General features: G+C 48.6%; 1 protein-coding gene across 2 annotated transcripts in view; it reads left to right on the plus strand.

Moving 5' to 3' along the window:
* LOC119406565 (uncharacterized) overlaps positions 1-19708 on the plus strand; it is a 36582-nt gene that overhangs the window by 9456 nt on the left and 7418 nt on the right. The window contains exon 3 of one of the 2 annotated variants that reach the window (XM_049419589.1): positions 19199-19359. The exons of the other annotated variant lie outside the window; for it this stretch is intronic. Within the exon in view, the coding sequence (XP_049275546.1) occupies positions 19199-19348 (150 nt within the window). The 3' untranslated portion in view covers positions 19349-19359. The remainder of the gene's footprint in view (positions 1-19198; positions 19360-19708) is intronic. 2 annotated transcript variants of the gene reach the window in all.

Consider the following 19708-nt stretch of genomic DNA (forward strand, 5'->3'; position numbering starts at 1 on the left):
ATTAAGGGTAACTGACTGGATTCCAAGAGATGGCAAACGCGTGAGGGGGAGACAGAAAATTAGGTGGGTAGATGAGATTAAGAAGTTTGCGGTATAATGTGGCAGCAGAAAGCACAGGACCGGGTTGATTGGCGGAACATGGGAGAGGCCTTTGCCCTGCAGTGGGCGTAGACAGGCTGATGATGCTGCTGATTTTTTGTAATCTCTTTTCATCATCTTTTATCGCCCTTACCCCTTCCGCTACCACAGGGTAGCCAGCCGGTCTAAGAACTGGCTAACCTCCCTGTGCTTCCGCTTGTTTCTTTTTTCCTTCCTTCCTTTCTTCCATATTCTAAGAAATTGTGCTTCAGTATAAAAACCACTACTTTCGTCCCTAGTGGTGACATATAAGTGCGTCCAGGTACATATACTAGTGGATGACCTGTCTAGACATCCGATTGATTAGTGCAGTACCTGTAGTGCAGTACACGCGCTTCCCTGCCATTTGAAAACTAGGGCAGAGAGCAGTGCTCAAATTAAATCACAGGGGGAAAAGTCAGTTTTTCTCAGCGTTTAGCAGTTCGGCTCGCTTAAAAAATGCATGTTTAAAGGCAACCCGGTGGTGTCCTGACTAAGCTGTAAACTGCGTTTGAAGACTTTTCTACTGTATCTGCTTGTTGTCCAGTGGGCGCCTGCAAGCGGCCGTAACTGTGTGCCCAAAAGGCGCGTTATCTCTGCAGTGAGGGCAAAAGATAGCTGATAAAATAGCTCGAGAGAATTACTCTTGAATCTGGGCTGTATTGGTCCTTAAGAACGTCCTTATTAAACCGCATGAAAATTAGCCGCGGAATCGGGCCCACGGTTCTTGTTGCGCTCAATGTAAACACAACAGGTACAACTAGAGGCAATGGAAGCGCGCCGCTGAGCTTTGCCAAAACATACAATATGCGATCAGCCCCAACAACACGATTGTGTCGCAAAAAAAAACATAGTATGAGGTCCTAGTTGGACAGACAGGCCCGAGGACCGAGCAGCCAACAGGCACGGTTAGCCCACACTGATGATGATGATACACGAAGATGAGGATGCATAACCAAACTCATTATGATGATGATAATGTACAGATAAAGAAGATATATACAATGAATACCCACAATATATGCGCTTGACCGAAACAAACGGCCCAACACGTCGGGTTTCCTAACGGTGACAACAAAAGCGAGAGGCCGATACTGTGAATAACGGTTGAGCCGCTGCCTTCGTCAAGAACAAAAAAGTTCAGTAATCTCTGTTGCGTCACTGGAGCCACAAAACAGTAATGAACACTCCCACAGGAACGTCTAAAGCCGCATGCACGACAAGGCCCCCTCGCAACCCCACCACCGCGATTACCTCCACGTCGTCACTCTGTCTTGGACGTCCTATCTCCTACGCAGTGCTCGGCCAGCAGCATGCATTTGCGCTGTCATCCCACGCAAGCTGTAGGCCCAGATGGCGGCCACCATCAAAAATTCTGGTACTTCCTCATGGCCGCAGTCACGCTGCAGGCGACCTCGTTCAGCGAATGCGCGCTTGAGAGCAGCACCATAGCAGTACGCAAGCGCTCCATCGCAAGGCTTTTCGGAGCACTTTCGGGGCCCGGTCTGCCGTATACTGTCATAGTATGCTGTCCTTTCATGTGGTCCCCTGGCGTCGCGCAGGCATAACCACGTATAGCCATGTATAGCATACCCATATATACTATAGTATAGCAAGGAGCTGCGACAGAGAAGTTATGTGAGGAGGACGGTAAAGAGGAGGGTAGAGAATAAAGCACATCACAGCCATGTACATCACAGCTATATATATCATAGCCATGTTTAGTATAGTATAGCAAGGGGTGTGAAGAGGAAGTGAGGGTGCGGAGTGGTGTGAGGATGAACAGGAGGGAAAGAACGAGAGGAGGATAGCGCGTAGCATAGCCGTGTATAGCACTCTATAGCAACGGGGGAGTGAGGGTGAAGTGGAAAGGAAAGAGGGTGGGGAGGATAATTCATAGCATAGCCGTGTATAGTATATTATAGCAAGGTGGAAAGGGAAGTGCGGTTAAGAGGAGAGATGTGAGTGTGAGAACGCGGGAGGAAGGGTATGGCATAGCATAGCCATGCGTAGTACGATATAGCAAGAAGTGGTACAAGGAAGTGTGGGTTGAGGAAAACAGAAGGGAAGAGAGGCGGGTAAAGCATAACAAAGCTATCTGTGCTACAGTACAGCAAGGGGTAGAAAGCAGACGTGAGGGTGAGGAGGAAAGAAGAGAGGAAGGGGAGGCTAGAGCATACCATAGCCGTGTATAGTATTACTGCAAGGGGTGGAAAAGGGAAAAGGGGTGAGGGGAGATGTGAGGATGAGGAGAGGGAAAGGAGGAGGCAAGATTGCGCCACTTCTTCACAAAGGGAGGTTCCTTTCCAGCCATGGACGCCGAGCGGGCTGCACATTTCGAGCGCTAGCGCGCGCTTGCCCCTGAACGCGAGCGTCGCTGTAGCGCACGCGAATCACTGCTTTGCACAGCCTACAGCTTTCACGTTGAGTGCAACTGCATACTAACTTTTTTTTTTCATATGTCGTGGGCTTTCTTTGAAAAGTTGAAAAAAGCACGGCGTGAAATCTGTCTTACAGGAAGTAATTCATTCGCTGGTTTCTGAAGCAGTTCTACAACTCTTAGTCTTCAGCGTTGAGTCTTCATCCACTAATTAAAAAGTACGTTAATCACCCATAACTAAATAGTTCATAAAGGGGAGCATAAAAGGTAGCCGGAGTATATATACATACTTTAGTGCAAATAGCATGTGATCTTCGATTTGCTTCCGACACGTCTTTCATATTGAGTCTTGACTTAAGATACGTGGGGCAGCATCTCTACCAAAATTTGCACTGGATTTCTTAATATTTATGGGGAACGTGACTGGTAATTCAAGACAAAAACACTATTAAATGCATGCTATCTGAATTAAAGTCTAGCCTTCTTCGTTTTTCTGCTGTCGTACTCGTTTCGATGATATTATTTACACCAATATTTGCAAGGTATGGTACGAATGCGACAAAAGTTAGCGCAGATTATGAAAAAAAATGCCCCCACCTCCCCGAAGGGAATCGCGAGGAAACGCGAATGCATTTCTTCCGCCGAGAGTACACGGCGTAGTAATTTTAATGGCGTAAAGCTGGACACATCGACGCGCTCAAGTGTCTCCCTTTTGGGCGCCTCTTTCAACGAACGCTTCCTACGTGCGTTCGTAATCATCTCAGGGATGTTGCCACCGCCTTCAATGCAGCGAAAACGCGTTTATAACGCGCTGTTTTCAGGCTGTGCCAAGGCAGCACAAACGCCACAAACGCGTTTCAAACGCACTGCGTTGAGGCGGTGGCGCAGGGAGGAGAGAGAGCGAACGGCGAGAGAAGCAGCGGCGAAGCACTGCACCTACCCTCTCCTACGCTCTCTCCCCACACGCGGGAGCTCCGCCGGGCTTCTGCGATGCGAGCGCCCTCACAAGCCAGAGCGCGCTCCTCCTCTCCACTCACTCTCAGCTACTCCGCCCGCACCACCTGCTCCGGTTGCTAGGGGCGACGATAAGCGGCGCGCCCGCAGCTGTTGCTATGGGAGAGGGAGTGAGAGCGGAGAGGCGCGCGGACAACGCCGGATGCCTGATAGAGACCGACTAAGAAATGCATTCGCATTTAAAATATCGTCAGATGCATGTCCTGCAAAATATAATCTATCCGGCAACGTCTCTGTCCGCTTCGTTAATTCATAGATACCGAATGCTCCGTGACATGACGGAAGTGTATAAGGAACATTAGTTGTTGGTCATGACAAAAGTGTCGCGCGCATATTGCTCACGTAATCTGCACGTGACATTACGACATAACTGCCCAAAAACCATTGTGCTAAAGTAATGTTATTTTTATCTTGTTGTATACCGGTACGGGCATCACATGATTTGCACGCATGATAAACATGAACCGAAGGTGACGACATTACTGCCATGACATGCATGCAATCTAATATATCGCGATATCCTTTTCCAAACTCCTGCGCCGTTCCAGTACCCCTAGCATGATACCAGCGATATTTTTGGTACTGGATCGCAGTGGGAGCATTGGTACACGCTCGGATTCACCGGCACTTCCGTGAACGCACTGGGACGAGCTGGGTTGCACTGGTATGGAACTGGCTTCGCCGCTGTGACGCTGGCGCTCACTGCGAAGGGCTGGAAACGCTGCAATGTTCAGTGGAGGACGCTAGCGTATGCTGGAGCGCGTACTGTATCTGCCAGTGCTACGCGCTGCTTTCAATATTGAGGGCGGCGGAATGTTTCGGTATCGTTTAATATCGAATGTTTGATTCGAGTCCGATAGGTGCTATCCTAACAGGCTCTAAACATGCATCAATTTCTGTTTGGCAGAGTAACAGGATTTGCATAATGTACGTGGTGTGAAACCACTGTCACATTTAATGTTTCCCTTTGAATATCGAGAACAATATAGTAATAAACCAAAGCAGCAACGCTGATCATTTTACTTTCTAGCACTTTTGTTTTCACTCATGCAGTGTCAATAACGGCGTTACTTGCGGACCACAAAGCAGCAATGAATGCACATTTTGCGCATGGCTCGCACATATATCAGTTTCGCATCTGCGATGTGCTACTGTAATGTTTCCATATTGCAGTGTTTGTAAGTCTGAAGGCGTTGGTCTGAACAGACAAAGCGAATCGCTAGATCACCATGCAGTTGGAGAGAAATATGTGAGCTCCGACTTGACAACCTTTCCTAACGGAAGCCGGAAAAATAGTGTTGTCGGTCGATATCGCCAGATCGGAAACGCATCCCAGGCAATTCCTGCGCTTCCACTTACTTCAGCTGCACTTTAGGTAACAGTAAGACAGGTTGCGAAGCTAAAATGCAGAAACTTCAACCATCGAAACTCACCTGCGCCGAGATCAGTCCTACCCAGTGTGATTCCCAGCGACCGTTAAGCCTAGCGTGCTGGCCGAGTCTGTATGCATGCCACCGGCGCTTCTTGGTTTAAGTATGCGCAATTTCGACGTGTAAGAATGACTGTAGAGTACACTTGCGACATCGGTTAACCCAGACGAACCAGTTGTCCTTGTCTATGGTGTCCGCACAAGGAGCGATGACCACCGATGCGACGTGCTTTCGGCAGCGCACACAGGCTATCACTGAAAGCTGCTAGCGGCCCTCGCCGGTACTTCTCTGACTAGTTTGTCAGAACAAGTACTTGTGAATTGTTATGCATTAGTGAACTAACACTGGTATATTTTTTCAGGGCATTGTATTTGCTTTTGCCGAACAGTTTTAGTTGTAGTCAACGACGGAACGAAAAAAATCAGTACATTGGCACGCCCGCAGCACTGGCATATCGTCGCTTGCGTGAGAAAACTACTCAACATTAATTCACGTACGCGCGTATTTATCGAACGAGTCATCATAAAGTTTCTGCACATGTTTAGCACTGGCAATAGTGAGAAACAGCTAATAAAAATCAACAGTAACAAACCGCAAACTATACCCTGCTCCTCGGTCCATTTGATGTTTTTTTTTTTAATTAGTATGTGAATTCCTAAAGAAACTTAGCGCTCTAGCCATTTTCGGCATGTCATTCGATGCCGGCAGCCATTTATTTGTGTCTAATAAAGAAGCAAGCTTTACTTGGAAAGGAAGGTCGCGACTTTCTTGAGTATGCGACATGAAATGTGAAACCAAATGATGTCTTACTCTGTTGATTAGGACATTTACGGTTACGTCAACATGTTTCGGCGTGGCGCAGTGGTAGAGTACTCGGTTGGGACGAAAAGGTTCAATAAGGGCTCGACAGGAAATAGTTAGTATGGCATCGTTTTTTTTTTTTTTTTTTGCTGCGCTGTAATGAAACACCAGGACAAAAAGCTTGAAGACGGGACGCATATGTGCGCAAACTTGCAACAGTTTATTGCTAACAACGCACGACATATCTACATACACATGGAATGATGAGAGACAGAAAAAACATATAAAAGGAACATCTAAAAATAAACGAGTCCACTGTGAGAAGCTAGGATTCATGAAGACACGCGTGGATTGATATAATGGGCGTGTATGCAGTTAAAAGCTGGGTTTCCCAGCGCCACGGAAGAAGAGCTTACGTGGTTTGGCGTATCATTTTTTTTTAGCATGAAGTAGGCCTTCATGATTTATCGTTCCTTTTTTTTTTACTTACAACGACCCAAAACCTTCGTACCGCTAAACATAGTTTTACACCCACATCTTGCGCAGTGCGCCGCTAAATGTCCTGGACAATGTACCTTTCACTCGCGTATCTGTGTTCTCTTACTATGATTTTTAAACATCGTCCTGTGCGCCCTATATAAGATTTTGCGCACGGGATGGGAGTTTTGCAAATTACATTGTCTTCACAGTCCAAATGCCCGCTAGAATGCTTTATTCCACGGTTGTTGCTGCACAGTTTTTCTTTATCGGAATTAACTTTTTTCCAGAGCCCTATCATTTTAAAAGGGCTGAGAACAAACTTTCGTGCCACGCTTTTCAGATAGCTGTCTTAGGCCATGGCAAAATTTTGTGCGTGTACAGACAGTCGCCCTCTTCCGATCATCAGCGTTTTTGGCTGCAAACATTCTTTCGCTCAGGCTTCAGAATTCTTTCAGCCATAGACGCTATCATAGAAAGGCGGTAAGCACTGTGTCTGAGCTTATGATGCGTCAAGTTTCTAAGCTCAGAAATTTCGGTCAGTTCGACCGAATGGAGGGGAAGTAGTTAAGGTGGTACTATACACATTTATCATCGCAATATTAAGCAAAAGATAGCAATTCTTTTAGGGGCGAAGCACCTTAGGGTCGGCTTGTCGGCGTGTCTCGTGTCATGTCGTCGTCACGGTCTATCATAAACGAATATGCGCCACAAAATTCGATAAGTCCCACTACTTGCCGCCGGTTCATACTCTGCATATTATGAGTTAAAGGTTCGTCCCTACTACCTAAAACATTATGCGTGGCTTAGCAGCGGTTTGAGAATGCCCGATGAAATTTACCAAGGCGCTCAAGTTTCTTATCTAAAACCAGTGACACAAACGTGCATCTCTACGGTAAAGTCACCTACTTGAAACACCACTTCTTGAAACATATCTGCAAAGTAATGTACTTTACTCGCCACCGGTCCACTAAAATCAAGAAGGCAACAGTTCGCCCAACAATAGCCGACGACGTTGTGGTGCGGAAAAACCCTTTTTTAAATGACGTAGGGAATTGAAACCGGGCATGTAGGGAAGAAGCACCTTAGGGTAAGTTGCATTCCGATGTAGTTTTCCGACGACTTTAGTGGAGCTGAAACACCCATCTCTACATTCCCGGTTTCACGCTTGGCACCAGTAGTGCCTCATCAAAAAAAACTCTCTTAAAACAATATAGCGGAATTACCTTGCCCAGGCCCTTCTTCTGTCTCTCATTGACATTACCAGCGATTTTGCTGTGGGAAACAACGGCGCACACTGCATGCTTCGGCCCCTCCCCAAGCTTTCACGTTAATGCACTTGAAACCCTTTCCTACATGCTTCGCCCCTCCATAGTATTCTTCCTATAACGGGTATGGTGCTAACCAGCTAAGCTCTGCGAACTCAACGCGGTGTTTTAGTTTGGCGAAGGCGGGTTGGCGGCGGGATTGAGTTTGAAATGGATGACATCTCTCTCAGAGTGGTTCTGCTGACTGGCCTTCATATGGCGTCTTGCAACGAGGCGCTGTGCTTTCTCAGGGTATTCTTGTACCTGGCCTCAGTCAGTTTGTCTTTTGCAGGTTGGTCCTCGATTTGACTCGAAAGCGGTGGTGGGAGGGGGGCATGTTAGTTCACTGTGCTTCATCTTTCCATCCGTGTTATTTGCAGTCATACAGAAACCCAACATCTCTAATTCGTTCGCCCATGATAACGGCTATAGCACCTTCTAGTGGTGGCCAAGATGTTCCACTGGCGCTGTGCTTAAGGAACTAATGCATATTGATAAACGGATTAACTGAACTCATCATCGCGGATCGAATAAATGGTTTACTTATCATAAAAGTCGATGAGCGTGTCAAACAAGGACATCGGAGAACAGGTCGACACAACACAAACATCGAAACTTATCTAACCCAGGTCACGAATGGAACTTTAGGTAGTGTCTTGATGTCCTGCCTCCTCCCCCTTAACTTTTGAATCCATAGGATGAGTATGGGTGTTGACGATTCCATATTCAGGTGGTCACGCTACCCCTAAGCTGACCCCCTCAGAAAAATTCTGTATCCGCACCTGACCAAGTTCCTAGTCTGCGTTAGAATTGTCTCATTCTCTTTACCTGTGTCCATTTTCGCACACCTGCTCCCTTTTATAATAATTTTCATCTACGGATGTAATTGTGGCGTCTGTTTTCTTTAAAAAGTCAAATTCAGAAGCGAAACTAGGGCTAATTTTCACGGCCGCGTAAAGCGCACCAAGTATGTTTCATTTGAGTGGCATCCCCTCCACCTCCCAGCAAGTGAATACTCATAGCCGCCTGTCACATGATTTGCTGCAGGTGTACGCGGCAACAATGGAATTCAGCCCATCTGCCTTACTAGCAGCGGCAGCAGTACAGAGCCCAGTCGTTGCGGTCACTCACTGTACACGAGTGCCATGTTCAAGCCGAGGAACATCGAAGCTAATGGACACTCCGCACCTTAAGCGGCGGGAGCCCGCCTCCCCGTCATTCGAGCGCTCCTCCGCCAACGAGCCAGTATTAGCAGTGCTAACGCTGAAGACATCTCAGCTGTGGCCGCCAAACATACGCCGACAGAGCCGCCTCCCGGTTTTAATCTTCCCCCACCACGAGGCCCCATGATTGTGATCCCGCCGAAGACGTCAAGGCAATGGCTTCCGGCCTTACGTGTGCCGAGCCACCTCCCGGATTTCATCCTCTCCACCAACGAGCCCGCGTTGTAGTGCTAACGCCGAAGCATCGAATGCTGTGGCCCCCAGAAATAGCGCTGACGAAGGAGCCTCCTCCCGCGCCAACGAGCCGCATGATCGTGATCACGCCGAAGACATCAAGGCAATTGCTTCCGTCCTTAGGCGTGCCGAGCTACCTTCCGGATTTGAGCCTCCTCCACCGACGAGCCCGCATTGTAGCGTAACGCCGAAGACATCGATGCTGTGGCCCCCGCAAATACGCTGACGAAGGAGCCTCCTCCTGCGCCAACGAGCCCGCATGATCGTGATCACGCCGAAGACATCAAGGCAATTGCTTCCGTCCTTACGCGTGCCAATCCACCTCCCGGATTTCAGCCTCCTCCTCCGACGAGCCCGCATTGTAGCGCTAACGCCGAAGACATCGATGCTGTGGCCCCCACAAATACGCTGACGAAGGAGCCTCCTCCTGCGCCAACGAGCCCGCATGATCGTGATCACGCCGAAGACATCAAGGCAATTGCTTCCGTCCTTACGCGTGCCGATCCATCCCGGATTTCAGCCTCCTCCTCCGACGAGCCCGCATTGTAGCGCTAACGCCGAAGACATCGATGCTGTGGCCCCCACAAATACGCTGACGAAGGAGCCTCCTCCTGCGCCAACGAGCCCGCATGATCGTGATCACGCCGAAGACATCAAGGCAATTCCTTCCGTCCTTACGCGTGCCGAGCTACCTCCCGCATTTGAGCCTCCTCCACCGACGAGCCCGCATTGTAGCGCTAACGCCGAAGACATCGATGCTGTGGCCCCCACAAATACGCTGACGAAGGAGCCTCCTCCTGCGCCAACGAGCCCGCATGATCGTGATCACGCCGAAGACATCAAGGCAATTCCTTCCGTCCTTACGCGTGCCGAGCTACCTCCCGGATTTGAGCCTCCTCCACCGACGATCCCGCATTGTAGCGCTAACGCCGAAGACATCGATGCTGTGGCCCCCACAAATACGCTGACGAAGGAGCCTCCTCCTGCGCCAACGAGCCCGCATGATCGTGATCACGCCGAAGGACATCAAGGCAATTCCTTCCGTCCTTACGCGTGCCGATCCACCCTCCCGGATTTCAGCCTCCTCCACCGACGAGCCCGCATTGTACGCTAACGCCGAAGACATCGATCTGTGGCCCCCGACAATACGCTGACGAAGAGCCTCCTCCTGCGCCAACGAGCCCGCATGATCGTGATCACGCCGAAACATCAAGGCAATGCTTCCGTCCTAGGCGTGTCGACCCACCTCCCGGATTTGAGCCTCCTCCACCGACGAGCCCGCATTGTAGCACTAACGCCGAAGACATCGATGCTGTGGCCCCCCCAAATACGCTGACGAAGGAGCCTCTTCCTGCGCCAACGAGCCCGCATTATCGTGATCACGCGAAGACATCAAGGCAATTGCTTCCGTCCTTAGGCGTGCCGATCCCCTCCCGGATTTCAGCCTCCTCCACCAACGAGCCCGCATTGAGTGCTACGCCGAAGACATCGATGCTGTGGCCCCCACAAATAACGGTGACCAAGGTGCCTCCCGAAGTGAGCATCCTCCGCCAACGAGCCAGCATGGCCGTGACCGCGCTGAAGACCCCGCAGCTGTGGCCTTCGCACTTGCGTGGGACGAGGCGGTTTCCCGATTTCTGCGTCCTCTGCCAACGAGCCCGCATGACCGTGACGATGCCGAAGACATCGAAGCTATGAGCTCCACATTAAGGCGGCTCGAGCCAACTCCCAGATTTGAGAATCATCCGCCACCAGCCCGAATTGCCGTGATCGGGCCGAAGACATCGGATCTATGGCCTCCGCACTTGTGCGGACCGAGTCACCTCCCGAATCTGAGCCTCCTCCGCCAAAGAAACCGCTATCACAGTGATCATGCCGATGACGAAGATACGGACTCCGCACTTACTCGGCACGATCCACCTCCCGGATTTGCGCCTCTTTCGCCAGCGATCCCGCACTGTAGTTCTAGCGCCGAAGACATCGAATCTGTGGCCCCAACACATACGCCGACCGAGCCGCTTCCCGGATTTCAGCCTTCTCTGGCGAACGAACTCGCATGACCGTGGTGACGCCGAAGACATCGTAGCTACTGACTCTGCACCTATGCGGACCAAGGCGTTTCCCGTATTTGAGCCTCCTCCACCACGAGGCCCGCATCACGGTGATCATGCCGATGCCGAAGGCTATGGACGCGCTTAAATGTTCTTGTGGAATAGCTGGTTGAACGCTAGGGAACATGGCAGTGTATACCGGGTGAAACGGCGAAGACGAAAGCAAAAGGGCAAAAGAAGCGCTACGAACTCCGCACTTAAGCAGTGCGATTCGCCTGCCGTATTAGCGCCTCTTCCGACAACGAGCCCGCATTGCCGTGATCGTGCCAAACACTTCGAAGCTGTGGCCTCCGCGCTTACGCAGACCGAGCCACCTCCCAAGTTTGAGCTTCCTCCGCCAACGAGCCGACTTCAAACTCTCACGTTTATGAATTGTGGGCCGTGTGATGTACCCCTGGAGTTGGCATACGCGAAACTTATTGGAGGCAAGTAGCGGCGTTCCTCTGACGGTGTCACTATTTTAGATGGATATTTCCAGCAATTATATCGCTAAATTATGGAGTAAAGCCTCACGTGTTACATAAGAAGGATCACGTTTCGAAAAGCCGTAATTCCATTGGCATAGCCGACAAAACCCCAAAATTTTAAATTTTGCATGTATATTGTTACGGGTACGGTTGAATTATGTTTATTTACAGGGCGAGGTTTATGGTCAGGTAATGATGGCGCCGGTAGGCTCAACCAGTTCACGTCCTCCTCCTCTTCCCCTCGCTCGGCTCATACCCGTTGCATTCCCCGGTTCCCAGACGAAGCCCGCTGGGCCAGTCCGAATCACTTAGAATGTGTAGAGTGAAACCGCTTAACAGGGGCAACATGTACCAGCTGGGTCCGGCTTGACCGACGGCCAGCTGACGTCAAGCGTGCCACCACGTACGTCAAATCGCTCAAACGATCAACGATGACGAAAGGGCGATGACGATCAACGTTTACGTTGCGGGGTCCACAACCACACGATGTCTCCTTTGCAGTACGAGACAGTCTGATGGTGGCTGTCATAGCGTTCTTTCGATCGCTGCTGCGATGCCACAGTACGAAGGCGAGCAATCCGCCGGGCTTCTTCGGCAAGACACAGCGTTCTGGCGACAGAGTAGTCGCTATGAAATTCAAACGGTAGTATCGTGTCGATGCAGCTTAGCGGTGGACGTGCGTAAAGGAGGTAAAAGGACTGTAATCGGTCGTCTCATGCTTTGCAGCAGGGCTGGGCAAAGATACTTGAAATTGTATCGCGATACGATACAAGATACTCAGGCAAGAAATATTTGAGATACAGATACAAGATACCACAACACTGATTGTATCCGATACGATACATTGCAATTGTATCTTAAGATACTTCGATACATTCGCAAATTTGCTATTATACGTCTATATAATGTAGCACTAAACGCCTATGCACAGAAATTTTCACTCGAAAATTTATTAACTGCGACCAGATTTGTTTCATTTGAATGAAATGTCTGTCGGTATCTCCAAAGTTTTCTATTTCTCATCAAGGTATATTAGTTTTCATTCCGAAACAAACTCCCTGGCGTTTGATGTAGCTGTTTAATACATGACAGCTTTTCATACACTTCGCTGATCCCTTTCACAAAAACTTTCACAGCCTCAGCACGATGGTGCAAATATCCTTCTGGAGTTCTACATCGGCCGTAAACGTATTACGGTTTTCGCAGTACCGATCACCGGGCAGGTGTGCATCAGCAAGAACGCTTGTAGGGACATTCATCGCGACGCATCGTGTTTATGTGAGGGTCATAAAACTGAAATGACCTTTCTATTCGCTATCTGCTGGCGTAAGCGTTCGTTAGCGATGTACTCGTAATGCACAATCTTTTCACATTTTCTTCTTCCAGAGAGAGTATGTGCAGCCCAGAAACGTGTCGACTTACTGTATAGTTTGTACAAAGTGCCCCAGGACACCACCGCTACTCACACTATTTTGCCACTTATATATCCGAATACCTGGGATTAGTTAGAGTAAAGCATTTAGGAAAGCCTAAAAAGGAAATTCAATATATCTAAGTAAAAAAGATAAGCGCTTCCGCATCAAACACAGGGAATAAGAATAAAAACACGATGCAGGCGGTACCCCCAAGAGTTAATAATTTGTCCTAACGGCGCACATTTAACAAAATATACATAACAAATGTTATGCCTTAAGGGACAAGTCTATGTCGCAAATAAAAAAATGCTGCGTTTTACGCCCCAAAACCGCGATATAATTACAAGAGACGCCGTAGTGGGGGGCCCGGAAATTCGACCACCGGGGTTGCAAACCTATGCACATAGGGCCTCTACTATTTGGTCTCCATCGAAATGCGTCGGCCCCTTACCTTCAGGTCAGCAGTCAGGCACCATAACAACTAGCCCACCGTCGCGGGCTACCGCCAATAGCCTATAACAATTAACCATTAAGGTAAGACCACAGAAAGTTCAGTGCCTATGGAAAATAGCGCAAAATGGCTCGTCGGAATACTCGTGAGAAAAACGGAGCATATGTTATAACAATCTTTCCCGAATTCCTTTGCTGACATCTTTAAGATGCTCAGCATAATTTGCGTTATTATTATAGCAAACGAATTTTCGCTATTTCTACTAAGTAGTAAGCAGAATTTGTGTTCCTGTACACTCCAGGCCGAGCAGATTATTGTATATTTGTTCTCAACATCGCTTTCCATAGAATGTAAGCTCAAATGGACTATAAGTATGTAATTCTGTAGCAGAAACGACGCAGACAGTTAAAAGTAAGAATGATGCAGAGAAGCTTACCTTGGCAGCTCGTTAAAGCATATTGCAGCAAGCGGACCAAAAGAAAAAAACAATACAGAGACATAGGTAATGTATCAGATGGAAAAGACGAAACAGCTGAGAAAGAACGTGTGCTTACAAAAAAATATGGTTTAAAAACTCATTGAATAAATGAAAAAAGACGTACGCCAAGATAGCTTCTGTTAGGTGAATGCTGTTCTATAGATCTAGCATCGGTACCGGTGGTGCTATAGATATGAGAACCTTATTGCATATATCACTACATGTAAGTCAACTTAATCAACGAGGCCCTTCAAATCGCCTATGTGGTGAAAGCCTCAAGACGCAAAGCAACCTCATTCTTGTATTCTTCAGACTTCGTGACGAAACACAACTCAAGAGAAACTTTGATGACACTACAGCGGCATCAGAATGTCGTGCGAAAGACGCCGCACGCATTGGAGCACGCGGCACAGGATAATGGCTAAGAGCCAGTGTCATGACAATGATACCAACTAAAGAAAACAATAAAACCCCGAAAAAGCAAAAGGTCGGCTGGGCTGGACTGTTCGCGCACTCGTCTTTCGATACAATGCGAGCACCACACGTGAACTGCTCCATCAATATGGACGCTCAGAGCTCATCACCCCCTGCCCTCGCTGGAAAACTCTGGTGGAGAGAAAAAATAATGTAACTGACTTTAGTTTTATTTAGTGGCAGCAGTATCAACCTGAGAAGCGGAGTTCAGCCAACGTTTATTTTCGCACGGTGGTGTTGCAGTATCTTGTATCTTAAAATACACGATACATTCTTCAATGTATCGGAAATACAGATACTGATACATGTCTTGCGAGGTGTATCGCGATACAGATACAAGATACCCAAAGAGTATCTAAGATACATGTATCTTCGATACTGCCCAGCACTGCTTGTCAGTATTGTACGCATATTGATGAAGGGAGAACATCGTCCCAGTCTTTGTGGTCGGAAGATACGTACATGGCCAATATGTTAGTCAGAGTTCTGTTCGTACGCTCTACAAGCCCATTCGTCTGAGGGTGATAAGGCGATGAATGACGGAACTGCGAATTGCACAGACGAACCAGTTCTCTACGGCGTCCGCGACGAACTGACGACCACGATCACTAATGATCACACGGGAGGACCATGCCGAAGAATGATAAATCGAAGCAAAAACATTGCAACGCACGCAGCTGTAGAAGATGGTATGGCCGCCGTTTACGCGTAACGGGTCAGATGGTCGACACATACTATCACCCATCGATTGTCGTTAGATGATCGTGGAAATGGGACTAAAAGATCAATACCCACTTGTTCAATGGTAGACGAGGCGGTGACATGGCTGGAGAAGACCTGGCGGAGAAGTCGAAGGGCGCTTGTAGCGTTGACACTGTTCGCAACTTGAGACATAGTGCTTGACGGTGTCTCGCATTCTGGGCCAGTAAAAGCGTCCGTATCCGGTTCAAAGTTCTGATGAACCCCAAATGACCAGCGGTCGCATCGTCGTGCATGGCTCTAAGTATTTCCAATCGCAAACTCTGTGGCACGACCAGAAGGAAGCGTGCGCCTTTAGCCGAATAATTCGTCCTGTAAAGTAGGTCGTCACGGACACAAAAGCGACCAGTGGCTCCAGGACGCGTTGCCGCGACGAATAGTGGTTCCAAACCAATATCATTTTTGTTCTGTCTTGAAAGTCGTCGAATCTGGGAATGTGGAAGAAATGGGGGAAAAGCAGTCATCAAAACTGTCTTCGTCACACTCGGTTGTCGTCAGAGGAAGGCGGGAGAGACAGTCTGCATCTGCGTGGTGACGACCAGACTTGTACGAGATGACGAAGTCGTACTCCTGTAGTCGAAGAGCCCAACGTGCAAGTCGTCCACTTGGGTCACGGAGATTCACCAGCCAGCATAAAGCGTGGTGGTCGGTGACGATTGTGAACGGGCGTCCGTAGATATAAGGTCGAAATTTGTGTACCGCGAAAACAGCTGCCAGCATTCTTGTTCCGTCACGGTATAGTTGCGCTCAGCCTTACTGAAAGAGCGGCTAGCATAAGCCACTACGTGTTCAGCCCCGTGATGACGCTGCACTATTACGGCACCGATGCCGATGCCACTAGCATCGGCGTGCACTTCTGTCGGCGAGGACGCATCGAAGTGACGCAATATAGGCCCCGACGTTAGCAGAAGCTTTAGCTGGCGGAACGCCTCGTCGCAAGCCGAAGTCCAGTTGAAAGGCACGTCTTTTTGGAGAAGGCACGTTAGGGGATGAACCACGTCTGCGAACTTTGGAACGAAGCGACGAAAATATGAGCATAAGCCCAAGAAGCTCCTCAGCTCCCGCACGGACTTAGGTGGTTCGAAGGAGCTGACAGCCTCAATCTTTCGTGGGTCTGGCCTCACACCGTGTTTGTTTACGAGATGCCCGAGTACTAACGTCTCCGTTTCGCCGAAACGACATTTCTTTGAGTTTAGGATCAAGCCGGCCTTTTCTACGCAATCCAGAACGAGACTGAGGCGTCTGTTATGCTCGTTCAGTGTGCTGCCAAAAATCGCCACATCATCGAGGTAGCACAAACAAATTTCCCATTTAAGTCCACGAAGTATAGTGTCCATAAATCGTTCGAATGTTGCTGGCGCATTACAAAGGCCGAACGGCATAACATTAAATTCATAAAGGCCGTCGGGCGTCACGAAGGCCGTTTTCTCCTTGTCGTTTGGGTGCATGGGTATCTGCCAATACCCTGATCGCAAATCCAGCGACGAAAAGTAGGCAGCGGAATGTAGACAATCGATTACATCATCAATTCTAGGAAGCGGATACACATCCTTCTATGTGACCGAGTTTAGTTTTCTGTAATCAACACAGAACCGCCACGATCCATCCTTCTTCTTTACTATATAAGATCACTGGTGCTGGCCCACGGACTAGATGACTCTTTCACAACACCCTTCCGTAACATGTCGGTCACCTGTTCAGCTATAACTGTCCTTTCTGTCGAAGACACGCGGTATGGCTTTTGACGAATGGTGTGTGCAGATCCGGTGTCAATTCTGTGGTGAGCACGAGAACGTGGTAGTGAAGCCTCCGTGTCACCTTTTGTGAAATCGAACACAGAAAGATGTGACAGAAGGACTCGTGCAAGAGCGTGACGTTCATGTGAGGGCAGCGACTTGCTGATCATCCGTAGACCTGTTCTTCGGAACTGCTTCGTTGGGGGTCGCTTCTTTGAAACTTCTCCTCCTCGCTTAAAACTGTGATAGAGCTGTAAGTGACTTCGTCAAATTTAGCGAGCTTCATATCGCGCGGGAGAATAGCAGGTACCGAAGAACAATTGAAAGCCCACAAATTTGAGGCGCCATTCACAACTGTCACGAGAGAACGCGGCACAAGTACATCTTTCTTCACGCAACCCGTCACAAGTGGTTGGGTTTGCGCGTCGAACGATGAAAGGTCGGACGCGGCAACATTAACAGGAACACGCGAGAGAGACCACGGCGCTATAAGCGAATCGTTCGATACGACAAAATAGTTTTCCTCTGGTAAGGATGTGTCGGCAAGAGTAGAGAGAAGCGCGCTATTCAACGTAATTTCGCCTGTGCGACTGTTAACGGAAGCACCAGAGTCCTGAAGAAAGTCGATCCCGAGAATCACATGTGTGCACCGTGGTAGAACAAGAAATTCCGTGATGAGATCTTCTTCGCCGAATAAAACACTTGCAACACAAATGCCAAGGGGAGCAAGACACTCTCCGCTGACACCACGAAATGTCACACCACCATTCCACGGGAACATAACTTTCCGACCAAGCCGTTCTTTGAATGTCACACTCATGACAGAAACTGTAGCACCAGTATCGACTAACGCAGTGGCAGGTACAATATGTGCACAAGCCCTTATACGTAGTCACGCGCGAACAAATTAGGCAGATCCCACTCCTTCTGAACATCGATGTCATGTGAAGCATTAGGCGAGTAGTGGCCTCTACCACATTTTTTTATTGATTTGTGTCGAGCACTGAGAGTTTGACCGACTTCATGCAGTTTGAGTAGTTACCGGTTTATCGTGGGAAGGCCCGCAGCAAGGTATTTGGGAGGGGGTGTGTGATTGATTATATGGGGAAAGCACCTGTTGTGCCAAAAATATCTATTGGAAGAAGCAGCAATATGAGGGCGGGAATGCGTTGTCCCAAGACCCGAAAATCAAGAACTAGCATGGCTCGCCAGCGAAACGACGCGAACGAAGCGTGAGCAATCACGCAGCATGGCCCACGTCTCTCATAATTTTATTGCCGTCACGTGCAGCGTCCCGTGCGTTTCAACCAATGCCACCTGGATGTGATCCAACTGTCAAACGCTGCTGTTCATCCGAACACAAGAGCGGCCTACCCAACGTAGCTGCTAACGAGGCGATGGCCTTTTAAAGCACGCCCTTCGCGCCATCTCGCGGGTGCTAGCAAACACGCTGACGCACCTCTGAGCTCTGCGTACCGCCAGCGGTAAAAGGTGTATATAAATAGCTCGCCATTAAGAAGCTTGGAGATGTATACTGCGTGGCGGAATGGTCTAATGCAGCGCGCTGCGGAGTGAGGGGCCGCAGGTTCGGCGCACGTCCAAAACTATTTCTTCCTAATTTTTATTTGGGGCTTTTCTACATATATATATACATATACAGGACATGACGGCGACGGCAAAAACCCGGCGATAGTCTGTATATTTGCTATTGCAATAAAAGTAAATAAAAAAACATTCGCGTGCCCCTCACTCCGTCCCTGCAGAAGCGTGAAACCTAGGCCATCAAAAAGATAAAGACCATGGTGTCCTGCCGCAGCAACCGTCATGGAAAGCTTTTGCGGAGCGGCGCCGGTCGCTTGAGAGCATAAGAAAGGCGGCATTCCCGTTAATCGGCTTAACCACGTCTAGAGGAGCGAAAGTTATACAAAAGTGACTGATAGCTTGACTGTGCAGATATATGATATATGATGATAAAAGCCAATAAAGTAATTTTTCAGTAAATTAAATAAGTTGATAGTGAAAGGTAATTTCATTATGCTTAATCAATTTAAGCGAGCAGTGAGTTCAAAATCGGAGTTCAGGCGTACTAAAAGAAGAATATTCTTAGCTGAGGCAGCATAGAGTATCTTCAACGTAGACGCTATAAATTTAGGTGCCCGTTAAAGAACCCCAGGTGGTCTAAATTTCCAGAGCCCTTCACTACGGCGCCCCTCACAATCATATCGTGGTTTGGAGACGTGAAACGCCAACAGTGATTATTATTATACGTAGACGCTAATATGTGCAAGATGATTCTCCTCACTATTCTCATCATGTCGGTGTAGGCACCCTGGTTCGTCTGCAACTGTTCAACTGTGGCCTCGGTGATGAGTTCGCGATGTCCGCCGCAGCACATCTTCGGCGAGACAGGAGGCTGCGAGAGCTCAGCTCGGATGGCAACTCTTTCACAACCGAAGCTCTGCACCACATCATAGGAGCCCTTGAGGTAAGGTGCAGGTGGTTACGCTTCTTACCGATGTAATACGTGTCAAAGCGCACAGATACAGAATTAAGCTGCTTCTTGGCTCATGGTTTGCAGCCTAAATGGGCTTCAACAAACAGAAGACCACACCACATAGCCACAGTCTTTCAGCTGAATGGTCTCCTCTTTGTCCGGGTGCTTTTGCGCTGTAAACCACGACCGTAATCCAGCTCGCCTAATTTTCTAGCTTTGTTCAGTATCCTTCTTCATTCTTAAATTTGAGACCTCCAGATTATTTCGTTCTGCTTGCTTTGGCGCGTAAAAATCAGCCCTAACGAAATTTGTCTTAAATTTGTGGTGAGGTACAAATGAG

The sequence above is a fragment of the Rhipicephalus sanguineus genome, chromosome 10 (genome assembly GCF_013339695.2).
Source record: "Rhipicephalus sanguineus isolate Rsan-2018 chromosome 10, BIME_Rsan_1.4, whole genome shotgun sequence".
Taxonomy (NCBI): Eukaryota; Metazoa; Arthropoda; class Arachnida; order Ixodida; family Ixodidae; genus Rhipicephalus; species Rhipicephalus sanguineus.